The 27,560-nt window shown below is 40.9% G+C and overlaps 1 protein-coding gene across 7 annotated transcripts in view; it reads left to right on the top strand.

Moving 5' to 3' along the window:
- Window positions 1-27,560, top strand: part of PTPRK (protein tyrosine phosphatase receptor type K) — a 255,773-nt gene that overhangs the window by 123,893 nt on the left and 104,320 nt on the right. For all 7 annotated transcript variants that reach the window (XM_069974941.1, XM_069974940.1, XM_069974946.1 and 4 more), the window contains exon 7: window positions 3,915-4,208. In XM_069974941.1, the coding sequence (XP_069831042.1) occupies window positions 3,915-4,208 (294 nt within the window). The remainder of the gene's footprint in view (window positions 1-3,914; window positions 4,209-27,560) is intronic.

Genomic DNA, 27,560 nt, shown 5'->3' with positions numbered 1-27,560 from the left:
CACTGTGACTGGATAACACCGCCACACCAGACCTGAACAATACCACCATACTCCCCTCTTCCTGAAAAGACACCAGATTTACTGCTGGCAATGGAGGTGGGAGACAAAAAAAAATAAAAAATTCTTCCTCCGTACTGGTGCTGCCCCCCTGCAAGGTGCTGCCATAGGCACCGGACCACTGGTGCCTAGTGGTAGATATGGCCCTATGTGTATGTATGTGTGTGTATATATATATTATATTCATCTGCACTTCAACGGCACTTTAACCAGCCATAACACTGCAACAACATAACAAACTGTCAACAATGGGAGGGAAAGGGCAGCATATCAAGAGGAGCTATATAGTTTAGCTATATTAGTTGAGATGAGAATACCTCTTTAAGTGATGCGAATCTATACTTTATTTTTTCTTTATAATTTTGGTATTTCTTTTCTTCCCTCTTGTCCCCTATGCCAAGGACTAGCTGCTTACAGGGGATGTAACTTTTTACAAACGATTATTTGTCAATAATAATAAAAGGTTCTGTCAAATACAAATAAGGGATTTTTTGCTGGGCGTGCAACTGCTGCACGTGTTTACAGTGGGCTGGGAATGTTTGTTCATTTAACAATTTTTGTAGCAAAGAGAAAAATAAAAATGAAAAAACTTTAACGTTCTTATGTAAGAGATTTGTATTATTCAAGTTTCTGATACGCTGCTGTTGCCTTATTAATTGAAACAAATGAAGTAATACTTGAGCCATCTGGCATGCAAAGAGGAAGTCTGCTGTCCTCCTGTCCTTTATCCCCTTGTCCTTTTCCTTTAATATCACGTTCTCTACAATGTGCATTGAAGGATCATCTCTCCTCTGCCACATCCAAGCATTGCTTGTCTCTGTCTATATTAAATCCCACACAAATTGTAGAAATTGCTGCTCTGTGCTCCCAAAATCTAGTTCCCTGGAGCCTTGATCTGCTGAAGTTTATTCAGGATGTTTTTTTTGGCCGGTGAAGACACCATTGTAGCTAGTCTTGGCAAGCTACAGGATGCAGCTCTTGTCCTTTATAGGCATTCACTTGTGTACAGAACTCAATATGAAGCCTTTAGTGCTTGTCTCTAGACACACAAGCCTTTCTTCCACTGTGCCAAGCTTCTTATATTTGGTACAGCTCGTGGCTGCTACTCTGCAGAGCTATGCATTTATTTAGACTTGTATTGGTTCCTAATTCGTCCTGAGTCACAATGAATATAATCCAGTAGCTGTGTACATTTATATGTTGCCATGAAAATAACTATTATTGAACGCCACTGAGCACCTGCTTGGTGTGTTCTATACAATGTAATGAAAGGCAATCCTGTATCAAATGTGTGTCTAACAATGTTTAATATATTGTATGGTTGAGGTTTATACTGGATGGGCTAAACAAATTGTCCTGCAAGAATAGTTATTGCGGCAATAGTGCATTATTCCACAATATATCTGCTGACCTAATGAGATGCTATACTTTCTATTGGGTGTTTGGACAGTAAATTTGCATTCTTAAAGGGTTACACTGGCGATTTCTAGTGTGACACAGTGCTTTATGTTCTTCTGAGGAACTGTCCAGTGCAAGAGAGCCTTTTTACTACTGCTCTGGACAGTTCCTGTCAAGAACAGAGGTGGCAGCAGAGAGCACTGAATCAGACTGAAAAAATACACTACTTCCTGAAGGACCTATAGCAGCTGACAAGTACTGGAAGACTTGAGTAATTTCCAAATCTCTCTAACTTTCTGATATCAGTTGATATGAAAGAAAATAAAGTCTCTGGGCTTCCCCTTTAATTTGTACATTAGGACTGCATTAGAAGATGTGGGATTTTTGTAACTAAGCACTCCAAAGCAAATGGTGCTATAAGGGGGGGGGGGTTATATTCTTGCCAGTGCATAGACTCAGTGACTTTCCATAATATAGTCTAAATTTATATTAATATTATATTTCTTACTGTTACCCACAGTGCATTTTACAATACTAGATCCTTCTCAAACAATGTTTAAAGGACAAGTGCCATGAAAAACTTTTTCCCAGTAATTGAAGCACATTACAAAGTTATATAACTCTGTAATGTGCTTCAATCACCTATCTGCCTCCCTTCCCTGCCTTTTCCCCCCTCCACCCCCCACCAGGAAGTGTCCTAACTCACACAGACCTAATTCACCGTCACCAAGCTCTTCTCTCAGCTCCTTCTCCTGTTACACTAGCCTCCCCCTCCCCTGCCTTGTCAGGTGACAGGCTTGCTCAGCTCCCATTGGCTGAACAACTGCAAGCCATCACTTGTCACATCTCACTTGCTTATCTTCCCTCAGACTGACTCGGGCACATAGGCAGCTCCCCCCTCCCCTCATACCCTCTCTCCTGCTGCCGTGGACTCAGTGAAGGAGTCATGTGACTAGAGAAGATAAGCTGAGCAAGCTGAGTCACCTGACAAGGAGGGGGAGGGGGAGGCCGGTGTAACAGGACCTAGAGCAGCCCTCCTGCTGATGACTCATCCTCACAAGAAGGAGCTGCCTGGTGACGGTGACGACAGACACTTCCTGGTGGGGGGTGGAGGGGGGAAAGGACAGGGAAGGGAGGCAGATAGGCGATTGAAGCATATTACAGAGTTATATAACTTTGTAATGTGCTTCAATTAATGGGGAAAAGTTTTTCATGGCACTTGTGCTTTAAATGGTTATTCTAGGTTTCAGCAAAGCAAAACTTTTTTAATGGTAAAGAATTCTGCAATTGTTCAATATACTTTATAATTTTCTCATTTGCAATTTTTACGATTTCTGGCTGGAACCCGTGAATGGAATTCTTGCTGATTTCCAGAGAGAGTAAAGGGCCGTATTACATAGTGGGAATGCTCATTTTCAATTATTGCTCTGTGTGAAAGGCCTAGTGATCAGCCGATTAATAGGGGATGTGCTGCTGACTATAATGGAAGTAAACTACTGAGTGCTCATTTATACAGCTGTTCATTCCGGACCATTGTTAGGTCATGTAAAGGCTTCTTTTAACAAGCACTGATTGCCTTGCACATAGTTGATTGGTATTCATATAGGGAAATTAACTACCCATGGCAAGCGCTACCAACCAAAATGTGGGCAAAAAAACTCATTTGTGATTCCTATCGATTCATGCGCTTCTCCCCTTTATCAGATTGATCATGACTAGTGTTGTGGATTTGTCGAACTGTTGGGGTCCGGCAGCTTTATCCGAACACTTAATATTTGAGTGGCTGTACAAGTTGGATGCCACCCTAGGGAGCACTTGAAAACCTGGATACGGTCGTAAGGCAGCCCTAGGACGGCATCCAACAACTTCCACTGTGGGGTATCTAACACCAAGGGTTCGAATAGCGTTGCTGATGCAGATCCGCTCAATGCTCATGACATCTTGTGCCATACTCTGGTGAAAGGGGAGAAGCCCACCAAATGTGTAGAGCTTTGTGTTCTTTACAAAATGATGTAAAGAAAGTGATTCATAACTGTACAGAATAAAGAAGTGCCCAGAGAATATTGTTGCAGAGCTTCTCTTTACTGCTAAACCTGTCCTGGTCATATGAGCATCAAGACAAAGCCTAATAATTGCAACCACAATGATCCCAAGGTGTGGTCACTAGAAGGCCAGGACAGGTTTCTGGGCACTGGAAGTTACAAGGTTTCTGTTAAATAACTTGAAAAGCTTGAGGGGTTGATACACAAGTATATTGGAAAATGTTTAACTTTTTTGATAAAATTTTGCCAAAACCAGAAAGCAAGCCTTTAGTACTCCAGCAACACTGTTGGGATCCACTAGGCATGATGCAAAGCTTAGAGCCTACTTTTTTTTTTTTTTTTTTTACTTTCAAGTTTTATGCTTAAGCCTTTTGTTATCTTTTTTTAAAGACTGTATTTTTTTTCTCCCTCCCACAGAACCACCGCGACCAATTGCACCACCACAGCTCCTTGGTGTTGGACCTACTTACCTTCTTATTCAGCTGAATGCAAATTCTATTATTGGTGATGGGCCTATTATTCTAAAGGAAGTGGAATATAGGATGACCACTGGTACATGGACAGAAACACATGCAGTGAATGCACCAACCTACAAACTCTGGCATTTGGATCCAGATACGGAGTATGAGATTAGAGTACTACTAACAAGGCCTGGAGAAGGTGGCACAGGACAGCCAGGGCCTCCACTTATTACAAGGACCAAGTGTGCAGGTAAGTCTACGGCAAATGCTCCTATTTTATAGGTATGTTTACTTTGTATACTGTACATTTAAAGAGACCTGTTCAGATCCCAGTTGCCTCTCAGAAGGGCATGACAAGTGAGGAAGACATAGTGACAAGTGAGGAAGGGGTTAAAAACACTTCTGCGAGTGTCTACTTGTGATTTTTTAATATACATGTAAATGAGCAGCAAGTGCCCATAGGGCAGGGCTGATCACCTCAAGTATCAATCATGCCATAGCATTGACCTACACAGTAGCCTTTACTGCATGAAACCTAAAACTGGTAAAGTATGATCACACACAGATTTTAAGCAGAAACCTTTGCAGCTGAAAATACTTTCTATTTTGGTGTGTGTGTGTGTGTGTGTGTGGGGGGGGGGTGTTTCTGCAGTATGTGAATTGATGTCTACAAACTCCCATTCAGATTAATGGGACAGATGCAGATATATCTGCCAAGTTTAAAGGGAAACCAGTTGTGTTCCAGATGTTCTTTCTTGCAGATAATACTGTACATCAAACCTTATTTTGCATACTTTGCTTCATCATGTGTGTTAAAGGTTTTATTTGATCAATACAAAAAAAAACAAAAAAACAAGTAGATAAAAAGATACTGCATCAAGGTTATACACTCAGACGTAAACCGGGTACAGATGTTGCAGTATTCTGTATGAGGCTGCACTCTTCAAGTATACATCAGGAAGCCATTAAAAAGGTTTACCAATAGAGATGACTACATCTGGAGCATACTGAGTCCGATCCGTCGGCATTTGTATTACTGGTGCTTAAAGAAGTTGGATGCAGCCATAGCCTATGGCTATATCCATGTTTTCCAGAACCATGTTTTGGGCTGCATCCGAAGACTTCAGCCATCGGTATTCAAATGTTGAACCTTTGGACTCGAGTTGCACTCATCTTTATTTGCCAATGTACACTACAGCATGTTGCTTGTCCCTTACTTTACTCAACTAGTTTAATAGTGATTACATTTGGTTCTTTTTTAGGGTGATATTTAAAAACATGGTCTGCATTGTTTTTGAGCCCTGTACAGAAACGATTTACACTCACCGGCCACTTTATTAGGTACACCTGTCCAACTGCACGTTACCACTTAATTTCTAATCAGCCAATCACATGTCGGCAACTCAGTGCATTTAGGCATGTAGACATGGTCAAGACAATCTCCTGCAGTTCAAACCGAGCATCAGTATGGGGAAGAAAGGTGATTTGAGGGCCTTTGAACGTGGCATGGTTGTTGGTGCCAGAAGGGCTGGTCTGAGTATTTCAGAAACTGCTGATCTACTGGGATTTTCACGCACAACCATCTCTAGGGTTTACAGAGAATGGTCCGAAAAAGAAAAAACATCCAGTGAGCGGCAGTTCTGTGGGCGGAAATGCCTTGTTGATGCCAGAGGTCAGAGGAGAATGGGCAGACTGGTTCGAGCTGATAGAAAGGCAACAGTGACTCAAATAGCCAACCGTTACAACCAAGGTAGGCAGAAGAGCATCTCTGAATGCACAGTACGTCCAACTTTGAGGCAGATGGGCTACAGCAGCAGAAGACCACACCGGGTGCCACTCCTTTCAGCTAAGAACAGGAAACTGAGGCTACAATTTGCACAAGCTCATCGAAATTGGACAGTAGAAGATTGGAAAAACGTTGCCTGGTCCGATGAGTCTCGATTTCTGCTGCGACATTCGGATGTTAGGGTCAGAATTTGGCGTCAACAACTTGAAAGAATGGATTCATCCTGCCTTGTATCAACGGTTCAGGCTGGTGGTGGTGGTGTCATGGTGTGGGGAATATTTTCTTGGCACTCTTTGGGCCCCTTGGTACCAATTGAGCATCGTTGCAACGCCACAGCCTACCTGAGTATTGTTGCTGACCATGTCCATCCCTTTATGACCACAATGTACCCAACATCTAATGGCTACTTTCAGCAGGATAATGCGCCATGTCATAAAGCTAGAATCATCTCAGACTGGTTTCTTGAACATGATAATGAGTTCAAAGGTAAGGAGTAGGTTCACCTCTCAACCATAAATATGCTTATTCAATGGTAGTGGTTCATACCTTGTAGAGAAGTGTCTTGTAGGATCCAGAGCGGTGCAAACAAAATCCAGGAGCTTGCTGGACATGCAGTACATCAATCCAAAAGTATCTGTAGCACTCAAGCTCGTAAAATCAAGATCCTTTATCACACACATATACATCCAAAAGATACACAAGGAGTGTGCAGCAACGCGTTTCAACGTGACCGTCTTTTTCACAGCTTATGAGCTGTGAAAGACGGTCACGTTGAAACGCGTTGCTGCACACTCGTGTATCTTTTGGATGTATATGTGTTCGTGATAAATAAAGGATCTTGATTTTACAAGCTTGAGTGCTACAGATACTTTTGGATTGATGTATGACAATGATTTCACTGTACTCAAATGGCCTCCACAGTCACCAGATCTCAATCCAATAGAGCATCTTTGGGATGTGGTGGAACGGGAGATTCGCATCATGGATGTGCAGCCGACAAATCTGCGGCAACTGTGTGATGCCATCATGTTAATATGGACGAAAATCTCTGAGGAATGCTTCCAGCACCTTGTTGTATCTATGCCACGAAGAATTGAGGCAGTTCTGAAGGCAAAAGGGGGTCCAACCCGTTACTAGCGTGGTGTACCTAATAAAGTGGCCGGTGAAGTGTATATTTTTGGAAAACTAAGTAAACATAGTCTCTATTAGACCATGTTTGGTTTGTTAAGTATATCTTTTGAGTAGAGATGAGGGATCCTAGAGAACATTTTCGGTCATTCAAACCCTAACGCTCTGTATTTGACTTCCAGTGGCTGAAAAGTTGGATGCAGCCCTAAGGAGTCCAGGAAAGCATGGATACAGTCTATGGTTGGACCCATGTTTTCCCATACTCCCTTGGGTTGCCTCCAACAACTTAAGCCACCAGTAATCAAATGGCGGACGATCGTACTCTTACGAGTTACGCTCATCTCTAATGTTTGTTACGTACACTTCACAAGTACGTACAATATGTATTTATATTCATATATATTTATCTTCCAATTTGCATGAAAAGATCATTCGTCAACAGCTGGCATCCCCATGCACTTAGGGCGCTCACAGATGGAAAAAGGGAGAAAAATAACATTGACACAAACTGTCACTTTTTTCTGCTTCTTTTCTTCTTCCAGCGTCTGGAACTTGGATGGTTCATGTCCCTCTCCCACCCCCACCTCCCCCACCCCTACCAACAGTTTTTGGGCTCTGTTCACTTTTACATCAGGAAATACTGCTCTAAATTCTATTATATTTGACAAACAAATAGTTCTGCATTAAATTGATGGACACCTCTGTAAAATCTTTTGGACCTCATTATAAGTCAGTGGGGTCCATTGTATTATGGCTACGGCTTCTATGAACGGAAACTTACACATAGCTTGAGCATTACTTTCTTACAGATTCAGACAATTCTAATAAGTAATCTTACATTCTTCTCAAGTGCAGCTAGTATACAGATCTGGTTATTAGGAGACTCAGTTATTCCATCAAGTGGTCTTGGTGCTTCCATGTAGCCATATGTAAATATTCCTCATACTTCTTGTCTGTCCTCGAAATTATCTTTAAACCAATGAGTATTACAATATATTAAAGAACAAGAATGGAGGGTGGAGTTAAGCCGTTGAAATAGGTTCTGCCTACCTCCTGACCGGGGACTGCAAATGTTAACGCTCTATAGCAATAGTGTGATTTTCTTTCGCATCACTTTTGTATGCCTCGCATTGTTAGAGTAATGAGAGTGCAGCAGCTGAATTATTATAAGATAACCCCATTGCCGAGGGTCAGCGAGACTAAAGCATTCTCCTACTCAGGAGGATGGTTTAAGTGGAATTGGCATTTGAATTTCTGAGTGTAGCGTGGCTGTCTTTAGCTAAGCAGCTATGCTAAGCAGTACTTCAAATACTTGTTTTGTCAGGTCACATCACAGAACTGACAATTAAATGTGGCACGATCAGCATTTAAATCACATAGAGTATGGAAATTCTGAGATTAAAACAGCTCAGCCAAGTCAGATGGTGAGCTAAACAAAATAATGAAGCATCCCCAGCCTCCCCCCTCTCTTCCCTTTCCTCAGCATGACAATGCCAAGCAATCTATGTTATGAATCTCTAGCTTTATTTTTTCCAACCACCTTGCAGAGTGCTCTGTCTAATTGAGAAGCTGCTGTCATAGCTCAGTACACGGCTCCGAATTTTTCATTCTTTCATTTGCTTTTATGGGCTATTAGTGAGTTGTTGGGTATTGTTGCTGCGCTGCTATGAAGAGGCGCCCCAATAAATTACAGTGACAGATGGAGCAGCGCTCACTATTGTTCATTTCGTGTTTAATATTCATTTTACTAACATTCACACATCCTGCATTACACACTTTTACCTGGAAGAAACATAGAGTATTTTATAGAGACTCTTGAGTTTGTAAATGTGATGTCACTAAGCTGCCCCGGATACCTAGACAGTGGAGGCTTGTTAGTCATTTTATATATCTTCTATGGTCAATTCAAACTTGCATAATACAGACGCAGGTTCCTGTCTGACCACAGTCTATTGGCCTGACTGAAGGCATTATATAGACATCTACTGCTTTCAGTTATCGCTATATTACATGTGTCTGAACTTGGCTTAAGTAGCAACTCAGGTGATTTTTGTTTTTCTTTAAAATCAACAGGTGTTACAAAGTTATAGATTTGTAATTTACTTCTATTTAAAAAAATCAAGCCTTCCAGTGCTTATTAGCTGCTGTATGTTCCGCAGGAAGTGCTGTATTCTTTCACGTCTGACACAGTGCTCTCTGCTGCCCCCTCTGTCTGTGTCAGGAACTGTGCAAAGCTGTAGCAGATACCCATAGAAACATCTTCTGCTCTGGACAGTTCCTGACATGGACAGAGGTGGCAGCAGAGATCACCGTGTCAGACATAAAGCAGCTGATACATAATCGGAGACTGGAGATTTCTAAATAAAGAACAAACCTTGTACAATACAAAATGTATATAATTGACACCACTTGATTTGAAAGAAAAAAAATTGCCTGTGGATAGGGGACAAGTAAGTTTTAATTTGAAAACCCCTTTAATCTCTTCTACTATGCTATATAGTAGCTGCAGGAGTTCATTCTTATTGAAGACTTTTAAAGAACTAGACAGAGCAACTGTAAAGCACTAGAGGTTTGTCTGACATGTACTTGGCATCTATATACCTAACTCTTACAGAAAAAATTATAATAGTTTTTTACTCAAGGTTGTATTTTTATTTCCATATGTAAAACTCTTTAATTTCCCTAGAATTCTATGGAGCCTTGCCCTGTGCTGGGGAGAATTTAGGATGTAGTAGTGTACTATTATTTCCTATGACTAATTGACATTTGTTCTGAGCGTGTCGAGCTTCCTCTGAGCCTCTCCTGGGAATCACATTGCATGCTTGGATCTGCCTAGTTAGCACACGTTACCACTTTCATTGTTGATGCTGTTGCACGTTAAACATTGATCTATTATACAGCGCTGTTCTGGTGCCTGCTGGGATTCCTCACTATTTTTATGTTAACACAAAAGCAAGAGGGTCAACAGTTCACACTGTCCAAAACTTAAATATATCTGTACGTTACCTGGACTGCTTTCTTCTTCTGTTGAAATTCTAACCTTTTTATATTTTTGGTGGAAAAAAATGGCCCCAGCCTCCAGATGAGATTCTGTCTGTTTTGTATATTCCTTTTTCAACAATGTCTCCGTTCACAGATGCCTTACTTATTTTTTTTTTCTCCTAAGGAAAAACCTTACAAAAAAAGTTTTCTTTTTCCCTAATAGCTTCATGTTCTCTAAGCTTAGTGGAAGGGGAAATGACCTATTGTTGCTGTCTACACATTATCAATGGTTACAACAGCACTGGTTGGTGGCTTTTTGATGGAAAAATAAAATTTTTGGCTACTTGGCTAATCTCTGTGCCCTCCACAACATGGTTAATCTCTGTACCCCCTACAACATGGCTAATCTCTGTGCCCCCTACAATATGACTAACCTCTGTGCCCCCTACAACATGACTAACCTCTGTGCCCCCTACAACATGACTAACCTCTGTGCCCCCTACAACATGGCTAACCTCTGTGCCCCCTACAACATGACTAACCTCTGTGCCCCCTACAACATGACTAACCTCTGTGCCCCCTACAACATGGCTAATCTCTGTGCCCCCTACAACATGGCTAATCTCTGTGCCCCCTACAACATGGCTAACCTCTGTGCCCCCTACAACATGGCTAACCTCTGTGCCCCCTACAACATGGCTAACCTCTGTGCCCCCTACAACATGGCTAACCTCTGTGCCCCCTACAACATGACTAACCTCTGTGCCCCCTACAACATGACTAACCTCTGTGCCCCCTACAACATGACTAACCTCTGTGCCCCCTACAACATGACTAACCTCTGTGCCCCCTACAACATGGCTATCAGCTTCTGGCCTCTTCCATGTCATGCTGCCCTTACTGCTGCAGCACATGAATGTACCTTCAAAGGGAATCTGTCCGGTTCTAATCAGCTGACAGTGTTAGGGTTGGTTCAAACACAACAGATCCGCAGTGAATTTCACTCTGCGAATTCGCAGCGAAAAGCGCTGCATATCATTGACTGTCATTTTCAATGGAAATTCATACTAACAGCGGGATTGTCATTCCCCCTGCAGCCCGGTACATACATTATCGGGTCTGTGCTCCGGCTTGCTTCAGTGGGCTCCTGCCGCACAGCCAATCGGTGCGCTGCGGCGGCACAGCACACTCATTGGCTGAGCGTCAGGAGACGCTGGAAACCCCCAAAGCAAGCCAGAGCGTGGACCCTGTAATGTATTACTGGGCCATGGGACGTTAAGGGGGGCGTATACATTCCCATTGAAAATTACATCTAAGGATCCACAGTGGATTTTGCTGCAAATTCACAGTGTGAAATCCGCTGCGGATCTGTTGTGTGTAAACCCACCCTTTATGGTGTGTTTAAAAAAAAGACAGATTAATCTGACAGATTTTTGAAGCCAAAACCAGTAACAGACTATTAACCGAGAACAGATCATAAAGGAAAGTCTGAGATTTATCCTCTTTTCAAATCCATTCACATCCTTTTGGCTTTCAAAATCTGCACAGCTGGATATATGAAAGGTGCTAGTTGTCTCCTTGACCTAACATAATCTAGTGGTGCGTTTACACAGAGAGATTCATCTGACAGATTTTTGAAGCCAAAGCTAGGAATGGATTTGAGAATAGGAGAAATCTCAGTCTTTCCTTTATGACCTGTTCCCTGTAGTCTGTTCCTGGCTTTGGCTTCAAAGATCTGTCACATAAATCTCTCTGTGTAAACGCACAATTACAGTGTCAGCAGTTTGGAACAAATTACAGCTGACATTCACTTTACTGCATTGAATTGACCCTCAGGTGTAGAAACTTTGGAGCCGTCATAGACCTTTCGGGAATTTTTTGGTTTTATGCTCCAGTTTCAGCACCTTCTAAACCTGACTGATTTGGTTTTCTGCACAGCTCTTTATTCATGGGGTTAAATGTTGCCGTTGCCTTGCTTTGCCTCTCAATTATTAGTATTTTCATTTCTGCGAGTGTAATTATACAGCACTTGCCTTCTTTCATCTCTCTTATGCTAAATAGCATTTGATTAATGCTCAAAGTGCCACCTTGTTTTCTTGTTTTATGCAAAGCAGTCCTGGTCTGTGAGCGCTGCTGCTGGATGTGTGCGTTTGAAGTGTGCAGCACTTTCTGAAGTTTACTTTATGTCCCTATTATAAGGCTGTAGGGATGGAAGCGAAGGCAGCACAGGAAATCATTGTCTGTAATGTAACCTAAATATAGCTGAGCCAAGGCTGATTAGTGTTCCAATAATGTCGTTTTCATTAGCCCTGCAATTTTATATGCAATCCTGCCCAACCTTACGTGGGCTATGAAATATTTGAAGGTCTTTGCAGTAGTGTACCAAAACCATGCTTAAACCATACACTGGTGGCACCAGATCACTCAGTAATGTTTTTCTGCCAGTTAAAAAGAAAATAACATTTTAGGACAATACTTTCCCTAAAGAAATCCAGGCTTAGAAAAACATAGCCTCTTTTTCCCAGAAACAGCACCACTCTTGTTTGGGTCTGGTTTCAAAGCTCCATTGAAGTGAATAGAGCTGAATTGCAGTACCTCACACAACCCAAGGACAGGATTGGAGATGGTTTTGTTAAAAAGCTGCTTTTTTTCTAATTCTTGGTGTAACCGCTTTAACATTGGCTGGGCCATGTGACCTATTTCTGCTGGACAGATTCTTTGAAAGTATAGGGTCGTGATTGCAATCTGCCCCTTAGCTTAAGGACCTGGGAGATTGTGTTCAAGGACCTGGGAGATTGTGTTCATGTGACCATCGACCTGACCTCATCCCAGGTCCATAAACTCCAGTAAGCACAAAGCCTACCCTGGTAATGCATGACTGCTATTATCAATGTAGTCTCTACCTGGAGTCCATGCTGCTTCAGTACAGTGATGTCTCGGCATACTGAGGTGAGCAGCATTGTAAGCCGATGCTTTATTTAATTTTTATTGGTCATTGTAATGCTGGGTTTACACGGAGCGATAATTCGTACGATTAACGATTTTGAAGTAAGGATTTTTTTCTTTATAACAATCAGTGCTTAGACGGAACGATATATCGTATGGAAAAATCGTTTTGCGATTGCTTTAGCCTATCTCGCACATAGGTTAAATCGATGAACGATCTGCAAATTTTTTCAAACGACCAACGACTATTTGAGAACATGTTCAAAGATCAAAATGAACGATTTCTCGCTCGTTTGATTTTAATCGTTATCAAGCAAATTCGCACGATAATCGTTCCGTGTAAACGCAGCATTAGTTGAATCAACTGTATGCCGGCGGCACATATGCAGTAGGGTCACTGAATACAAAATATAGCTTCCTTCTCTTATTATAGTAGATCTGTACATCGCCAAAGCTGACTATTTCTGCTCAATGACAAAGCCTGTGAAAACATTGTAATGAAGACTGTAGATAAGGTTGATTCATTTTCTGTTAAGTAGCTAAATGAGCATTAAAAAAATGTGAAAACATTAAGTGTCTATAGCCTTCACGAATCTCAAAAGTCCCTACAAATACAGACATTGGTATTCGGGAGAGCAGAATGATGAGCGTTACCACCAGCTTCTTATTAAAGGGAGTAACTTCTACAAGCACTGGAAAGTTTCCGAAATGGTGATTCTGTCATGTGTGCAAACTCAATGATGGTGTCTAGAATATAAAAGCTGTGCTGTTGTATACTCCTCTGTGGATGGAGAGAGCCATGTTTAATCATCAGTCTTTAGTTTGCTCTCATGTACAGTGCAACAGCTGAGACAGAGATCAAACAGACTTTGTTTCTGATTTGCAAGACTAATGGGATAATGTTTTCTACAAGTCTCATAGATAGGACTGGCGAGGACACAGGAAAAGCCATTAGAGGAGTAATCAGCGCCGATCTAGTAATTGTATTAGCAGCCTACATCTCACCTTCCTGCTTGACCCCTGTGTAAATGACTGCAATTATACTGAGTATCGCACACACTGCGGTCACATTGTGCATAATAACTGGATCAGCCTCGCAGCCCAGATCCCTCTACAGTGGTAAGGGTGGGAGTGGTGTATTGTTCAGCCTGTTCACAGGTTACCTAATGCTTCCAAAGGCTAAGTGCTACCAGAGGTGCAAAGCAAACAGTTGTCATATGCCGTTCACTTCGTTGTCTGTGATCACTAAAGTATTCGCGGTTGGTTGACTACTTTCTTTCTGTAACTGGAAATAAGCAGGAAAATAACACACTTATTGGAGTGAAGGATGTCAATGGGAAAATGTAGTTTGCATAGTTTAAGACTGTGTTCACACACATTACAGCTTCATTCCTGTGCATTGTTGATGTATTGCAGTATTTTCACTAAAATCATGCAGTACTGCAACAGAAACAGAGTTTTTTTTTTTTTTTTTGCAGAATATCTCCTTACTGGAGTTCAGCAAACTGAGCACACTGAGGGTTGTCCACATTTGATTACTACTGTAGTTGGACGCAGGCCTAGGGAGTCCCGGAAAACATGGATACAGCCGAAGGCCCAGACTCCCTGAGCATGCATCCAACTTCAGCAGCCACTGCTAATCAAATGCTGCACGCTGGGGTTCCGACAAACTCAATCGTGCTTGAAACTTGCACAACTGTACTCTTAAAGCTCCTAGTAGGGGCGACATAGAGGAGCAAACGAGCACTATCAGCGTTCGTTTTCTCCTTGTTCCCCGCTCGCTGCCGCCAGAATATGTTTGCAGTGCATGTGTTTGTATACCAGAAGTATAATTAAATATTGCTTTACTGTTGCTGAGCTCGTGTTTATTTCCACCTGGAAGTAAAACTTGCCATACATTAGAGGAGAGGGATGTCAAACATGTGGCCTTTGCAAAAGGAACATTCCTGTCATGGCTCGACAGCAAAAACTTTAGGTGTCTAGGTATGATGGGAATTGTAGTTGTGCAATAGCTGTAGGGCCACGACTGCTGTTTAATTAACCACTTGTCATTTACAGTTTGTGCAGGCCTCCTTTCTGGAGCTGTAGGGTGCATTCACACGTACAGGATCCGCAGCAGATGCGATGGTGCAGATTTGATGCTGTGTTCAGTTATTATCAGATCAAATCTGCTGCGGATTCGCAGCAGAAAATCCGCTGTGGTACGGTATGTGTGAAGCTACTCTTAATGTAGTATAGTAGAGAAGCGTCACTCCACTGTTTGTGGTCCTTGTCGCCAACAGATCCAGAGATATGTAATAAGGAATCCCAGCACCCTCCAAGTAGGATAATTGTGATGTACTCAGTAAAGCATGTCATCTTCAGCAAACAAGGATGCGTGGCATTCATCAACTCAACTAGGGGGTGTTTGAAAAAACGTTGCATGAAATCACTCATGTCTTGTGTTGAGCAAACTTGTCACACTGTATTCTCAGAACCCTTGTATAGAGTCCTATGCGTGATGCTAAGAAAAATTGTCATGTCCCTTTGGTGGAATTATTGTAATATGCTGAGGGTATTGTGTTGCTGGGTGGTGTAGTGCAACCTTAGGGCTCACCTTCTGAAACCTTCCTGTCACGGTGGGGTCCGAGGATGCTGGGGCCCTTGTCTTCAGCATACACGCAGGGGCATATAATTTTTAATAAAAGTCTTCACACAATAGCGGTGGAAGTAGATCAAGACTTTACTTGAAGGATAACTATATACAATCCAATACAGGGGCATCTGATGATTGCAAACTGTTGGCTTGATCAGAGTCCTTTGCTTCAGGGGGAGGGTTACCTTGGTTACTATAGCTTAGACTTGGTGGATAAATAGGATTTCAAAGAGACAGACCTGTTCCAGAGACTTTATAGCTTTCCGCCTTTATAAGGATACGTGTGAATAGTTACTTGAAGTTACTGAAGAGACTTGACGCTTTCAACGCTCGCTATCATGTAGGAGGAAGACGCATGGACACACTGACCTGGAAGATGTGGACGGTGAATGGGAAACCCTCTATCACTTCACCAATCCGACAGCAGGCACTAATAAATACAGAGGATGTCCTGCTGAGACTTTGAAGACGCGTATTAGTCCTTATGGCTGACTGGAAACAGGTTAGGGGGGTTGAAGATGGAGTCTGACAGGATTACTGAGGTGACGTAGGGAGGTTAGATGTGACTCTGGCAATGCCAGACTACCAACTGTCACTGACAAGACCACACAGCCCTTCTGGGTAAAAGGTGGGCGGAGCTAGCTTTCCCCTGGCCCTTCCCCTGGAGTGTGATAGGTTGCAGGGGAGGAGCACTGATCAAGCTCAACACTTGTATTAGCAATTAATACATAACATTAAATAAATACATAGCAGAAAACAATACCACTACAAGAGAGCTAAGGAAGAGCAGCAAATACATAGGCCCTAATACAGACTAAGGTTACCAATAGCAACAATACATCTCCAGGCGCCTGACAATAAATACCGTTCTGGGCCATTACACTTGCACGTCACTCCTTGCCGCTGGAGAAGTTGGATGCCGCACTAGGGAGTCCTGGAAAACATGAATACATAAAGGCAGCCCTAGGGCAGCATCCAACTTCTCCAGCAGCAGGGAGTCAAATGAAGAGTGTTTGGAGAAAGTTACCGAACCTGAACAGTTAGAAAAGTCCGCTTAACATTACACATTTGTCCATTTTAAAATAGAGCCGACGTAATGCTGCCATTGATAATGAAATGTCTATTGAGGTGCAATCTCTTCTGAAGACAAACTGTTATGAGACTCAGTAACCAGCATTGAATTTTTAAGATTTCAGGAAGCATCTTTTTTAAAAGAGTTGCCCTAAACCATACCAAGTCCTGGTGTATAGCCAATGTGCAGCTTTTCATGACAAACGTTAAAGATTCTGTCCGATACTGTTGTGACAACTTTTTTTCTGCGTCTGACCTAAGATTGTGGAGATTAATGTACTGGGTCTAAATGCACTTTAATTTCTAAAAGTAGTATCGTAACTGAAAGTGATGACAACCATTGGTGTGACATAAAATTGCTCATGTGCCTGGCTGGATTCTCTTTTATATTGCTTAATAAAAATGACACTATTTTCCTTCTTTGCATCGCTCTCAATTACGGCAGCCTGCTTCTTGTGCTTCTGTCAGCATTGGTTTGAGCTAATGCCCCTTCTTCTAATAGCCTTGTGATATAAACATTCCTCCCTGATCCATTCTATCCAGCAGACCTGCTCATAAACTACTTCTCGCTTATTATCTTGGGCAAGCCACTCCGAAGCAATGCAGTCATTTGTTACTCTTCCTGCTGGGTCACGGTTCACTTGCACACATTACCATGATGTTTACAATGGGACCTTGTAATATTCTCCATGCATATTTATGTGTTTGTGTTACACTTAGTTAGCAGCAGATACAGTGTGCTTTTCACTTCCAAAATCACATTCTAACAAGATCAACCTGAATAATATGTAAATGGACAAATCAGTTTGATTCTATTTTTTTCTGAAGTTTATTAATTTGCTTTTATTTATAGGCAAAAGTGTTACCCATTTGGCTACATAGATTTTCACTGTTTTTACATTTATAACCCAAATTCAGGATAACATGAATATAGCTCAATGATAACTTAATGGATGGAAGGACACACTAAATCCATGAGGCTACCTATATAAGGCACAAGTGGTCCTTTTTATAGAATGACACATGGACCTCTTGGGTATCAGGGCTTTTCCCCTGTAACTGAGGTTGTAGTTACAGCCAAAATGTAATATATGCAGAAGATTCAAGTTTTAAGTGTATTTAAATTCTGTACTAATTGTTAAGTCCCCCCACATTGCAAAATACAAAAAGAAAATGATAGGCAGTGTTGGCTATATTCACATAGTTTTGTCAGCTGTATTCTTTGCAGTACAAATATCATCCATTAAAGAGAGTGTACCTTTTCAGTATGTAGATTTTTATATGACCTGATGGCGCCATCAATTTTTCAAAATGCCACCCTGTTCCTACGATTTGTGCCAATTTTTTTTTGCATGCAAATAAGGTCGCTTGATGCCTGGAGGCAGACCCAGTGTACCCATATCTCTTCCCCTGGTGATGCTCTAAGGCAGAGCCAGGCTGGGGCCAAACTTAATTCAGAGAGCGCATGTCACCCAGGGGAGGAAATATTGGTGCACTGGGGGGGCACAGAGCCTGCCTCCACAGCACAAAGTGACCTCATATCATACATAGAGAATGGGGCAGATCGCGGGCCACGTTTTGCAGCACCATCATGATCTACGCGGCGATGCTCATTGGGTTGTATAAAATTATTTACACATTGAAATCGTTTCTTCATTTAAAAATAAAAAGTAGAAAAAAAATTGCAGAAAAGGGAATTGGAAAGCGTTTGGTTGGTTATTGGGCATTTTTACAGCAAATCACTGCTTGAGACAGGACACCACTCCGAGAAGTGATCGACTGAGCTGGCATGTGTTTCTCCTAACTCTTTTCTGAACTATGTAGAAAATGGGAGATCAAGTGAACAAATGAAACGTAAACTGCCCCTTTAAAGTGTCACTGCCATGATAGCATGCTGTGTGCTCTTCATAGATCTGAGCCTATTCTGATTAAGAGCTTGTGCATGGGACATTTTTTTTCTTCATGTAAGTGTTGCACAAAACTGATTTTACTGCATTATTTTTTGTGCATTTTTTTTTTAAAGGACTTTTTTGTGTTTTTAGCTGTGATGTTATTATACAATTCCGGCTTAATATAAATGGGATCATTTGATTTAGAATTTGTGGCCATAACCATTAAAGTGGTTTTCACATCTGCTGAAAATTTAACCGCTGATTCAGCTCGGCATTGCTGTGCCTCCCACTAAGCTTGCACATGTTTCCAGGCACAATCCAAGACCTAGTGACGTGTGTAAGCTCAGTGGGAGACAATGACGGGGAAATAAACTATACTTGGGGCTCCCAAAAGTCCTTGGCCACCGAGTCCTGGCCTCAGAGCTGAGAGTGGTGGTCAGGAACCTAGGTAAAAGCTTACAACTATACACAGACGATGGGGCTAAACTTCAATAGAAAGAAATTTTTATGAGGAAAAGCATTTGCAATATTCCTTTCTTTTGCATTCCCTTTTGCCTAACAAAAGTTTAGGTGATTGGAATACTCCTTTAAAGGTAATGCGTTTGACAGCATACAGTGCATTACCAATTTATCCTTAGGTTTTGGATGCGTCCCTGTGTAGTTCCCAGTTAAGTAGTTAACAAAAGGTTAGAGAAGAGAAGGGATGATGAATGCTCCTTCTGTTCCAAGCACCCCTTCAGCTCCATTTTCATGTGTGAGCTTTGAGTGTGCTCTTACTACACAGACTCATACATATATAACTGAGCAAGAATATAGCGGCTGATATATTTTCATGAGTGACTGTATTTTGGCAGCGTTGTGATGGATTCGTTCACCCCAGACAATGTTTATTTCTTTTACTTCATTACACATAATCCACCTGTGCAAGATCTTAAGGCTCGTGTTGACTTTATAGTCTACCATGGAGCTTATCAGCCTCTCTGCAGGCAGCACAATTTGAATTTTAAAGCCAAAGCTGGTGGAATTTGTTTCAGACGTGCCTGCCTGATGCTGTGGGACCCAGTGCTCCTTATTTCTGTGCTTTTCCTAAAAAATTTGGCATGTGCTGTGCCGTCTTCCAAAATGATGAAATGCTTTACATCATGCGTATAGTTGATATCGTCCCCTCCACCCAGGGTGTCTAAGCTTTACCTGAAAATTATAGTATCATGACAGAAGGTTTTACAAGTAGAGAGCAGGTGTTTACTGTGTGTACACTGGGAGGAGTATATATGGTAAGCCCTTGCACCTGTGGGTTGCTGTTGCACCTTAGTTTTTTTTTTTGGCCCTTGCTAATGTCTCGACACATAGAAAGTATCCAAGGTCACCGCAGTGGTGACCCGTTTCAACCAATGATTAGTTAAGCTTTACCTGTGTGTTGGGGCAAAGTCAGGGAGCATTTGACATCATCCTTTTTTATTTATTCTTTATAAAGCAATTTAAATCTTTATCTTTTAGACCCATAAATAGCAGTATGAACCATGAATGTGTTGTGCAGCACTGAAAGCTGTGATCTAGTGTTGAAGCCATTTTGTACATTTGTCTTTTGACAGTGATATTCTACATTCAGATCAAAATGGTCTAGGCCACATTTCATCTCAAACTGTGGGGAACGCCAGCCACTGTCTATATTATTAGTGTTTTTAACCATTCATTTCAACAAGTTGGAAAATAAATCCAGGATAATAGACAGTTTTGTGGCAGAAACGTTGTAAATGTCAGTCACAGTTAAATATTCACAGCTGGTGAGCACCTTTTAATTCAGCCTTTTGGCTATTTTCCCACAACTTTTTTTTTTGCTTTTGTCCATTAGAGGCCAAATAACGGCTAATAGTTCATATTATCGGCTACTATTGTATAAATGACGGCCGTCATTATAAAATACCGGCCATTATTTGCCTTCGAACGGCCTAAAAAAGACAACATGGGAACAGCCTTTTACGGTTTCCTATTCTCAGTGCTGTGCTTTCCCCCTTTTTCTTATTTCAATAGTATTCTCTCTCTCAAGGTTAATGGGCAACTTATTTGCCTAGAAAAACACAAGGGAGATCTCAAGTCTTTAAAAGAAATGTAATTTATTTAAATATATTATACAGAAACTATTAGAAAAAGATGTTTACCTTCAGGAGAAGAGTAGACATAGAACGTTAATAGTAGAGATATGAGGTTGTGGAGCATAGGACCGATGCTGCTGCTCTTCCTCTCTTCTGATTTTGGTAAATGTGATTGGACACAATATCTCTGTGTGCATAAATTAGTTTAACAAGAGTTTCTCCTGCCGTAAAACATGTCAATATGAAAACATTCTTTTTCCTACTGTTGTGTTGAGGATGAGCCAGGTTTGTTTAAAGGGAAACTTACAGCACGGATATGCATATATACTGTACATACATGCTGTCAGTTGTGTTAATAAGAAAACATTTTGCTAGTACCTTATCTTATCTTCATTAGTTGTAAAAAAAAATGTTGGAGAGTGGGGCAGGCCCCACCAGTGTCAGACACATCTCTATGACACTGTCCCTGAGATATGGAATACCTATTTTTACAAAGATGACAGAACAAACAATGTAGATAAAAGGTACTAGGGAAATGCTTGCTTAACCCATAACTGTCGGCACGTATATATGCATATTCCTGCTGTCCATTTCCCTTTAAGCTTCACCTCTTTTTCAATTGTGCATTTCAGCTATTGTGTAGCTTTAAAGGGGTTATCTAGCATTAGAAAACATAGCTCTTATATTCCCCAAAAGAGTCCCACTTTTGTCCTCAGTTTGTGTATGGTCCTGCAGTTCCAACTGAATGAAGCAGTGACTGCAGCTATATATTTAAAGTTGTGTAAAGCTTTACAGTATAACCCTTTTAACTAATGTGTATAAAAACAATTAAAAAAAAAATTACTGAGAATCCAATAAAATAAATCTGACCACACAACAAAGGACTGACACTGTGTGGTCATTTATTATAATAAAAAGCTGTTTAGTCCACCATTTAGCCCTCCAAGTTTTCTTCAATAGGTTTCCTTTCTGCCTGTGCTCTCAGTGGTTTCCGTTCTTTTGCCTGGCATAACCGTTTGGAAGTCTGCCCAATTCATAACTACTCGTTTAAATTGTAGAGCTTGAATTTGAGCCAGGGTTCACAGAATGATTGGCACCGCACAAGCTGCAAATTTCACACATCCTCTGTGTATTGCTTCACTTGTAGGTTTTCTATTAATTATGCCTTGTATTTTTGTATTCTTGAAGCACTCATCCAGTTTGACCTAAAAGCTTGTTTTGACACATTTGTAAACCTTGCTGTAAGGGAAAAATGTGAGAATACAAAATGTGCAATAGCGGACATGTGCAATGATGTCCTGTAACTGTCATACTTGGCTAATTGACCTGTCTTCAATTGTCCTACTCAGCAGGTGACGTTTTGTATTTGGACAATAAGGAAACATTAGTTTTTTACATAAGCTTTGTTTAAAAAAATATATCTGTCTATAATCTGTGTGTATTGCTTACTCTGGGGCAAGTAATTGTTGCTGCTTTTGAGAAAAAAAAATTAAATCCTATCCTGGGGCTGTTGTACGTTACAGGCATGCTTAATATCCAAATTTTTTATTCCCTGCAGGTATCTAATCAACAGCCTTCTCCTGTCTGAGGAGAAGGGGAATAGACACAACACAGTAGCCTTTCTTAGCCTTTCGGGTCGTCTAATATGTAAGGGACATATTAGAGGACCCGATCACTAATGTAAATGAACTCCGATCTGTTGGATAATAGTTAGTGATGTCTCTGCAGCCCTTGCTTTAAAAGTGTAAAATAACGTTTATACATACTGTACCTGTCTAAAGTCCCTATTACACGGGGCGATATCGAGGAGCAAACGAGTGCTGTCATTGCTCGTTTGCTTCTCGTTCCCCGTTTGCTGCCACCTCTATTCCACTCGTCGGCAGCGAGTAGGTGAGAGTCGGGGGGGGGGGGGGGGCGGGCTAGCAGCTGGGGTGATCGCTAGATCGTCCAGGCAGCCCATATTAGATAGCAACGCTCTACTGTCGCCGCTCCTGTTCCACGGTGCAGCAGCAGCAGATCGTTGCTGTCGCTTGTCTTTCAACATGTTGAAAGACAAACAGCAGCAAGGATCAGCCAACATTGTTCACGTCGGCTGATCGTTGTCTTCTAATACACAAGACAATTATCAGCCGCAACGGCAATTGGCCAAATACGGCCGATAATCGTTTTGTGAAATAGGGCCTTAAGCTCCAGGTGTTGTCCTCCTTCTGCCCTCTGTCTGCAGCCATCTCTGGAAGTAATGGGCCGCTCAGCCTATCACTGGCTGCTGCGGTCCTGTCTTTATTTTTTTAATAAAACTGCACTGTGTGATATTTATTCTAATGAGAATCTGTGTGTATCAGGGCATCTGCTTCCCAACTGGAGTCAATATCCATTGTTTTGTTTTTTTGTTTTTTGCGCTTCAGTATACTTTTTAAAAGTTCCGAAAAAGTATTTGAGTTTAGAATCTCATAAATGTGTTTTGGCTTTGCTTAATCCTTACAGTGCTTCCCCTCACAGCTCTTGCAAAGCCTCAAAAACATAGTTTAGTTGTCACGACCTACAGAGCAGGGACTCCTGAGTCCAATTTGTGCACATGACATGATGTTTGGTACATCAATCAGTCAGCTTTTTCATCATATAGCTCTATAGCAGTGTTTTTTGTTTTCTAGGTCTGACTGAATGTCCTAATTGGTTAATTGCTGTTCAACTGAGACAAAAGGCAATCCATAGGCAAGAGATTTTAGTTTTTTTTAATCATTTCTTTTTATTTTAAGCTTATTTATTTATTTGGTTCTGCGCTGCCAGACAACACATTCTGGCTGCTGTCTATGGCTTTAGGAATACTGGATTTAGCAAACCAAGAAAACCACTGTAGGGACAAAGGCCGCACATACCATCTGTCTGCTGTTTTTCTGTTAGGTTTTAGAAGTCTGAATTGGAAATTGGATCTATTGTCTGAGTAAATTCAAGGTAAGTAGTGAGGACTCTAGACTCACACCAGGTGTTTATTGACACTGCGGTTATGACAGTTATCCTACTCATCCCCCAGCTGCAAGAAATACATTTACATAAATATTAATGTGTACCTCCAAATATTACCATTATTCACAAGTCTACCATTTTGTGATTAACCCCTTGTGGACAGCCTTTTAGTACTTCACAATCTTTTATTTCTTCACTTTTAAATACATTTGAAGAGCCACAACGTATATTTTTATTTAAACAATTTGGAATAAGTTGTCGTTGTTGTTGTTTTTTGCCACTATCTTGTGGTGCATATTTATTTGAGTAACTTTTATGAAAAGTCTTTATGGGGAGGAGTCTGTGTGTGTATGTATGTGTATATATATATAATATATATATATATATATATATATATATATATATATATATATATATATATATATTAATTACACTTAACTACCCTGGTCCCCCGGAGCTGCAACTTCAGTTATAAACATTTCCGATCCTCTACTGTTCATGTCTTTTGCTAGCTTCAGAGATGCAGCAGTGTCAAGTGATTGACTAAGTGGGCAGGTCGTGCTCAGAGTTCTTGTCTCAGAGGCAGACAAAAGTAGAGGGAGCAGGGGAGGTAGATAAAATGGGATGGATATGGGATGGAAAGTATGACTTATTTCTAAAGCCCAAACAATGTATCTTTTAAAATGCTTGACCAGGCTTTTAGTTTACCTAAGCCTTATTGTCAGTTAGTATTACTGTGACAGTCAAATTATTGGGCTGTGCTTAAAGAAGGACCTTATATGCTTTCACTTATGGCAGATATGGGGACCTTGGCACTGGTCATTATATCACAGGGTGTTTGAGTGGCTGTAAGATGGTGTCCTTTCCTCTGTCAAATTTTAGATATCACACTTGATATTGAGTATACCATCTAACCACTTAAACAGCCTGAAATGGAAAGTAATTTTACCAGCAATTGCAGCTGAATTTTGGCCATGTATGTCATACTGTAGAATCCATTTCTCATTGACTTTATAAAATAGGCTATGAATGGATTTTTTTTCAGTACATAATAAATACATATAATAAGTACGAAATAAATGTACAGAAACCGACAGAAAAATGCAGCTTGAACCCAGTCTAATTCATTGTTTTACTTGTTGCTTGCCACTTGTTTGTTATGTCTGTGTCAATGTTCTAATTTTACCAATTGATTCCAATAATGAATCCTCCTCTCTGTTCCTTTTATAATTATGGTGTCTGTTGGATCCCTTTAGCTGCCTGGTAATTTGCTATGACACTTTCCGTCTATTTGCCTGTGTAAATCTTGATGCTTGTTGACACCACTAGTTCATGTGTCATTGGAAAGGATTGGAGGGGGGCATAAGCTGCAACCTAGAAGGACTCTAAGGAGGTCACACGTTGTAATCACAGTGGCATTTCATCTCTCAGCAACCATATATCTCCTTTTAATTTAAACTCTGCGAAATGTACTGAGATTTCTGCTGCTCAGCCTCCGGGATCGATAGAATTTATTATCATGGGACATCTAATCTGTAAAGCTAATGCTAGTCTTCCTAGATATTGATTACACATGAAGGATACACAAACAGTTAATCATTCATGGAGGCGATAGAAAAAACATTGTATCAAAGCAAATGGACAGGTAATTGTCGGTGGGGCATTTATTACTGTCTCAGGCTACTATTTGCAGCCAGGAACTTAGCAAGACTACTCTTATATTATTGCTGCATGTCAGGAAAAATGTATTGGGTCCTAGACACTAACTGTATAATTTTCTGATTTTATACACTACCTTTATGCTTAAAACCGTTCTCTACACTTTACTGTACTTTTTATATATTTTATGAATGAGAAATTTGGGTGCTCAAAAAAAAATTTAAAGCAAGAATCTGTCTGTTTAAAGTTGTTAAGTTGTTAAAGCTTTTAAAATTCTTGTAATTAAAAACGTGTACTCCGGAGTCCTTCCTGTCCGTCTTATTGCGATCAACAGCTGAGCTAGGACGGAGCTTTACCCCCTGATTGGCTGAGATGACACTTGTCAACCGTCATCTCAGCCAATCAGCGGCATTTTAAAGAGCCAGAGCCCGACACACTTTTAGATCAATGTGCTAGGCTCTGATAAAGAATGAAGATGTAGGTGGAGGGTATTTTTACACCCCACCCCAGGCCCCAAACACTGCACCCATTCCAGCAAGGAAGGGGGCACTTAAAGGGGTTATCCAGCGCTACAAAAACATGGCCACTTTTCCCCCTACTGTTGTCTCCAGTTCAGGTGTGGTTTGCAATTAAGCTCCATTTACTTCAATGGAACGGAGTTTCAAACCCCCACCCAAACTGGAGACAACAGTAGGGGGAAAGTGGCCACGTTTTTATAGCGCTGGATAACCCATTTAATCCCCTTCCTTGCTGGGAAGAGTACAGTGCAAGGTTTATCTGGCCCTCGTGGGGGGAGGGGGGTTAAGTGTGGATGCCATGCATCATAACTTAACCCCTTGTGTGCCAAACTGTGAGCAGCATCTGTCAAGATGCTCACCATGCTCACTGGCATCTTCACCAGAACCTGGTACGTTGAGCTAAACGTGTGCAAGGCTCTGGCTCTTCAAATTGGAGATCAGCCAATTAGTGACTGCAGCCGCTGATTGTCTGGGACGACACTGCATAAGGGTCCATTTACACAGAAAGATTATCTGACAGATTATCTTCCAAAGATTTGAAGCCAAAAGCAGGAATGGATTGAAAAATGGGAGAAATTTCAGGCTTTTTTTTTTATGACCTGATCTCTGTTTATAGTCTGTTCCTGGTTTTGGTTTAAAATCTTTGGCAGATAATCTGTCAAGTAATCTGTCTGTGTAAATGGACCCTAAGGGCCCTATTCCACCGGACGATTATCGTTCAGATTATCGTAAAATCGTTCGAATCTAAACGATAATCGTTCGGTTAAAATGCAGTTAACGATTAACGACCGAACAAGAAATCGTTGATCGCTTTATAAGACCTGGACCTATTTTTATCGTTGCTCGCTCGCAAAACGTTCGCATTGAATAAGACGTCGTTCGCAACTGGGAGGCACCCCTTAGCAATGTTAAAATGGAGACTCTTGATTGCTAATTCCATTGGGTTGGTATTATTATTATTATTATTTTATATTTTTTTTTGTTGATCTCCTTGAGATCAGTGATTTCTTGTTGTTTGCATGTTCACATGAGGGAGATTCTATGGAAATTTCAACACAGATTCTGCCTAAGAATCTACCTGGACTAAAAGCCACGTTGATTTCAATGGGAAATGTGACACAAGTTTAATTTCTTTGTTAAAGAAATTTTACTTGTCCATTTGAACATACGCCTACTTTTATCCATTCTAAACACTACGTAAGAAAAAGAGAAAAGGCGCCCACTTTTGCTATTTAAAAAAAGTCTGTTTTTGACACATTTTTTATCGCAATACATAGGGGTCAGTGGAATTACGGCCGCCCAATGCACGTGGTGTGTGAAATAAATATTGATCATGACAATTATTTTCAGACGTCTTTTGCAAAGAGATGTAAATTTTTAGTTCACACAGTTTTTGTTTTTTCACCATTGTTTTTACTATTAAATTAAATTCACTTTTCAATTAAAGACACACTTAAAGGGCAGTTAGTCCACCTAAACTAGAATTATGTACCAACAGCCGTCATTGCCTGTCATTGCCAAACAGGAAAAAGAGGGCATAATTTTTTTCTTTTCAAAAACAGAGGAAGAAATGTTGTGGTAACATAGCCTCAGTCTCTCAGACTGGTTTCACACATGGCAGTTTTTTTAAAAACTGCCGCTGCAATTTTTGAGGCAAAGCCAGGTATGGCTTTGACATATAAATGCTTCCTTTATTTTACCCATTGCGTTGAAACCACTTCTTGTTTAGGCTTAAAAGCTGCAAACTTTATAGTACTTTCCTAGCTCCTATGTTATCCTACAAGCAGGGTCCTTTGTTTCAAAATCACACTGGGGGCAATGGGAACAAAATGGAAAGAACAGACAAGCAACTATTGATGATGAAATGTCCACTTTGGAGTGATTTATTTTAAATACAATTTTCTGATATTGGAATACCCCTTTAAGTC

The sequence above is a fragment of the Dendropsophus ebraccatus genome, chromosome 6 (genome assembly GCF_027789765.1).
Source record: "Dendropsophus ebraccatus isolate aDenEbr1 chromosome 6, aDenEbr1.pat, whole genome shotgun sequence".
Lineage (NCBI taxonomy): Eukaryota > Metazoa > Chordata > Amphibia > Anura > Hylidae > Dendropsophus > Dendropsophus ebraccatus.
The sequence above is the reverse complement of the archived record's forward strand: the minus strand, read 5'-3'. Positions and strand labels throughout refer to the sequence as shown.